Source organism: Xiphophorus couchianus, chromosome 2 (genome assembly GCF_001444195.1).
Source record: "Xiphophorus couchianus chromosome 2, X_couchianus-1.0, whole genome shotgun sequence".
Classification (NCBI taxonomy): Eukaryota; Metazoa; Chordata; class Actinopteri; order Cyprinodontiformes; family Poeciliidae; genus Xiphophorus; species Xiphophorus couchianus.
The window spans coordinates 4,004,705-4,008,726 of NC_040229.1; the positions used below are offsets into that span (position 1 = coordinate 4,004,705).

Here is a 4,022-nt window from a genome sequence, read left to right on the forward strand (position 1 = left end):
CAAGCACACACACACACACACACACACACACACAGTCTGTCCTCATCAATACCTTCGACCTCTGAGCAACCACAACAAACACTGATCAATACCCGATCAATAACTTCTGTGTCTGAGGTGATTCATTCTGTTGGTAAAATAATTGTTATTGTTGTAATTCAGTGAGGAATTTCAAAATAAAAGCCTATAAATATTAAAGGATGAATCTGAGTTGGGAGAAAGTTTTCCTTCTTTAATCACATTTAAAAGTTTTAAATGTAAATATTGACCAGATAAATTGATTTATTCATTTACTGAGTTAGTTTGTTCCCTGTCAAGTCCAAACACAGAAATCAGTCAACTAGAAGCTGACAGGTCGGGAACAGGACCCACCAGAACCACCGCTGACCCAGAACAACACAAAGACCCGCCTTTGTGGGCCAGAACCTTCCTGGTGAATGAAGAGACAAAGTGGACCTGATGGAAGGTTCTGGTTCTGTTACATCTGGAGCACAGTCAGAACCTCAGAGCTGTGGGTTCTGTTGGGTCCTATCGGGCCGGCCGGGCCTCTCAGTGTTTCTGGGTCCAATATCTGGGAGGCAGGATGATAATTCGTCGTGTCGCCGTGACAACGGGCATGGATCACAGTTAGAGCCATGAAACCCAGTTAGCGTCCAGCCGTCTGAGCGACGAATCCAGTTACAGATATTAATATCTGGCCGCCTCCATCCTGCTGCCAGGCTCCACTCTAGGTCCCCTCTCCCACCTGTTTCTGAGCCAGATTTGTGGGTCAGTGTGTCTCTGTGTGATTGACAAACTGTGTCCCGAATGTGTTGATTTATAATTCATCTGTTAACATGGCAGCTGATCTTTCATTCAGTGCACAAACACGCACACACACACACACACACACACACACACACACACACGGTGTTTTATTAAAGCAGACAGTGTTTTAGTGTCTCTGAAGCATCTATTATTCAGCTCTGATTCTGTTCTGGAAGCTGATGGAACGTTATGTTTATACTGCTACATCCTGTTAGCATCCTGCTAACACACCACACACACACACCCACACCCACACACACACACACACACACTCTCTGTGGCCTCCTCTGTGTAGACACAGTGTGACCTCGCTAAGCCTCGTTAGGTGTTTGCCGGTAATTAGTTTGTTTTGTCTCTTTGTTTGTCCTGTTTTAGTTTAATCAACAAACATGGCGGCTCTCTGGGGACGCCTTCACCTTGGTCGCCACGGCGACAGAGCAGCTGCAGAGATTGGCTGATTGATCTGCAGACTGTCTTGTGGCCCACAGCGAGGTGAGAGTAACTGGGAAGGGTTCTGGTGGGCTGGGGGTCCAGATGCTGAGTGATGAAAACGAAGCTCTGAGACGACGATGATGATGACGAGCTTTAACGCCCATGTAAATGACTTTTCTAATATTTTGTGTCTCCTCATGTCATGTATTTGTTGACATGATAGTCGATGCTTTTATTTTGAAAGGGCTTGGAACGGTAAGGTGACTGACGCAAAACGGTAGAAGTAGCGCGGCCGTTGGGGCAGAGAAAGTTGACATGAACGAGTCGGAGTGAAGGGGAGATAGTTGGGGTGTGATTCAGGGTGACAATCGGTTGGTTGGCGCTTGGTTGATGAGGGAACAAGGTGAGTGTGTTGTCATGTATATATGTTTATTTTTCCTGCGGAACGTGTATTTCTCTATTGGGTGTGACGGTTGTGTTTTGCCACTAGATGGTGCTGATTTACTATGGTCAACCGTCAACAGTTGAAATACGTTGCATTTTATTTCATGACAGGGATTTTGGATTTTAATAAATACATCTATTGTAAAACATAATTTTAGCATAGAAGGTAAAAGATTTATATGTTAAGGTCAGAACAACACTGTTTGAGTACTAATGTTATTTTATTTGTATATTTTGTAGCTCTTACGGTGAGTTCACAATAAAAGGCTGTTCAATAAAGGACTGTGAACCATCAGTTTAAGAGACCATCTTATTCAACCGGGACGCTACAGTAAGAGCTTGACCCAAGCTGAGAAGAGCTTCACCCCGAGCTAAGAAGAAGTTCAATCATTCTCAGCACCAAGGTCCCAGTCAAAGCCACATTAAGGTTCCAGCTTCATGGCTCCAAGTAAGGTCTTCTGGGATTTGATGGTCAACGGTATAGCCCTGTCCTCAGCATGGAAGCATCTGAAAAGGAAACAGAGTACACAGAGGACCTACCTGTCAACGAGGAAGAGGAGCCTCCATGCTCTGTTCGTCAAAAGAAGCCCACAGAAAAAATGCGAACATATCAGGAGGAGGAGGCCCACAAAAAGGAAAAACGTCTAATCAAAGTTTATGATCAATGGAAAAGGCAAGTACGTATGGCACGAGAGCAATTAAAAGGAGACATAACAAACAGTCAAATTGCTTCACTCATGGACATCTTAGAAAAAGAAAGAGATGGCGTCATAAACGTATATACAGAAATAAAGGAAATCATTACTCCCTGTAGTGACACAAGGCGACTTATAGATGCATGCGAAGCAGTCACCAATGACATTATCAGAGTTGCATATGAAAGACTCTCAGGCATAGATGACTATGACAGTGGGAAAGTGAAGGCTCGTCTACGTGAACTTCTTAATCCAGACTATGCTCAATCCATTTACAGTTCTTCTATCACATACTTAAGTAAACGCTCAGACGCCAGTAATTCAAACTCTGCAAGGTCAGTAGTAGTTGTAAAGAGAGCAGAGGCTGCAGCTGAGTTGGCAGCCAAGGAGGCAGAGTATGAAGTGTTATTAGAAGAAGAAAAACAAAGAGAAAGGATTCAACTTTTGGAGGAAAGACAGAGAAAGGAGCTAGAATCTCAAAAACGTGAGTTAGAGAGATTAAAAGCTGAAAAAGAGTTAAAGGCTGCTCGAGCTAGATTAATAACTTATGACCATGAGATAAAGAGTGAGAGCAGTGTTCATGTTGACAGTACCAGAGCAGCTCAGAAGGCTTCCATAGTTTCTGCTCCCATTCAAGTCCCTAAAAGCAACATTGTGTCCACCTCACCTCCACAAGCAGATGTTCTTTATTTAGCCCAAGCATTACAGGACAGTGTTACCATGAACAGACTGCCAATGCCCGAGTCTTCCACTTTCACAGGTGACCCAATAGAGTTCATCGAGTGGAAAGCTTCATTTGCTGCACTCATTGATAAAAGGAACATATCACCTGCAGACAAGCTGTACTACTTAAAGAAATATGTAGGGGGTTCAGCTCGACAAACACTTGATGTCATCTTCTACAGAAATGACAGTGATGCTTACCAGGATGCATGGGAACGCCTCAACCAAAGGTATGGACATCCATTTATTGTACAAAAAGCGTACAGAGAAAGACTGGCAAAATGGCCAAAGATACAAACAAATGACTCTGCAGGATTTAGAGCATTTGCTGACTTCATTCAAACATGTCATGAAGCTATGCCACACATAGAAGGTTTAAGCATTCTCAATGATTGTGAGGAGAACCAAAAACTTGTTCAAAAATTACCTAACTGGGCAGCTGCAAGGTGGAATCGTCAGGCCACTCAGTACATGAAAGAAAATGGGAAGTTTCCAAGTTTAAGGCACTTTACTGAGTTCATGTCTTCTGAAGCTGAGATTGTGTGCAATCCCATCACGTCATTTCAGGCTCTCCACTCAACAGACGTCACCAAAACCACCAGTAAAGTTTACCAGAAAGAAAAAAGGCCCACCTCCAGTGTTCTCCATACGCAGGTGGTAACAGAAACGGAAAGCACAAAACAAAGGTCAAATATTAAACCACCATGCATGCTCTGTCAAGACAACGGACACAAGCTTCACAGTTGTCCTCAGTTCAAAGGCAAATCACTTGAGGAACGAAGAAAATACATAAAAGATAAAAGACTTTGTTACGGTTGTCTCAAACCCGGACACAGCGCAAAGGACTGTCGTTACCGACTTGCATGTGAAATGTGCAAGAAAAAACACCCTACCTGTCTGCACGATTTTAACTATGACAGC

At 43.4% G+C, this 4,022-nt stretch overlaps 1 protein-coding gene across 1 annotated transcript; it reads left to right on the forward strand.

The window, feature by feature from the left end:
- The first annotated feature begins 1,408 nt into the window (after positions 1–1,408).
- LOC114152042 (eukaryotic translation initiation factor 3 subunit A-like) lies at positions 1,409–3,762 on the forward strand. The gene is made up of 3 exons (XM_028029696.1): positions 1,409–1,642; positions 1,924–3,331; positions 3,756–3,762. The coding sequence occupies exons 2-3, from the start codon at positions 2,181–2,183 to the stop codon at positions 3,760–3,762; spliced, it is 1,158 nt and encodes a 385-aa protein (XP_027885497.1). The 5' UTR covers positions 1,409–1,642; positions 1,924–2,180.
- The last annotated feature ends 260 nt before the right edge of the window (positions 3,763–4,022 follow it).

Bases quoted from the DNA above. Each gene is read 5' to 3' on its own strand.
- LOC114152042 (XM_028029696.1), top strand. From the start codon at position 2,181: ATGGAAGCATCTGAAAAGGAAACAGAGTACACAGAGGACCTACCTGTC.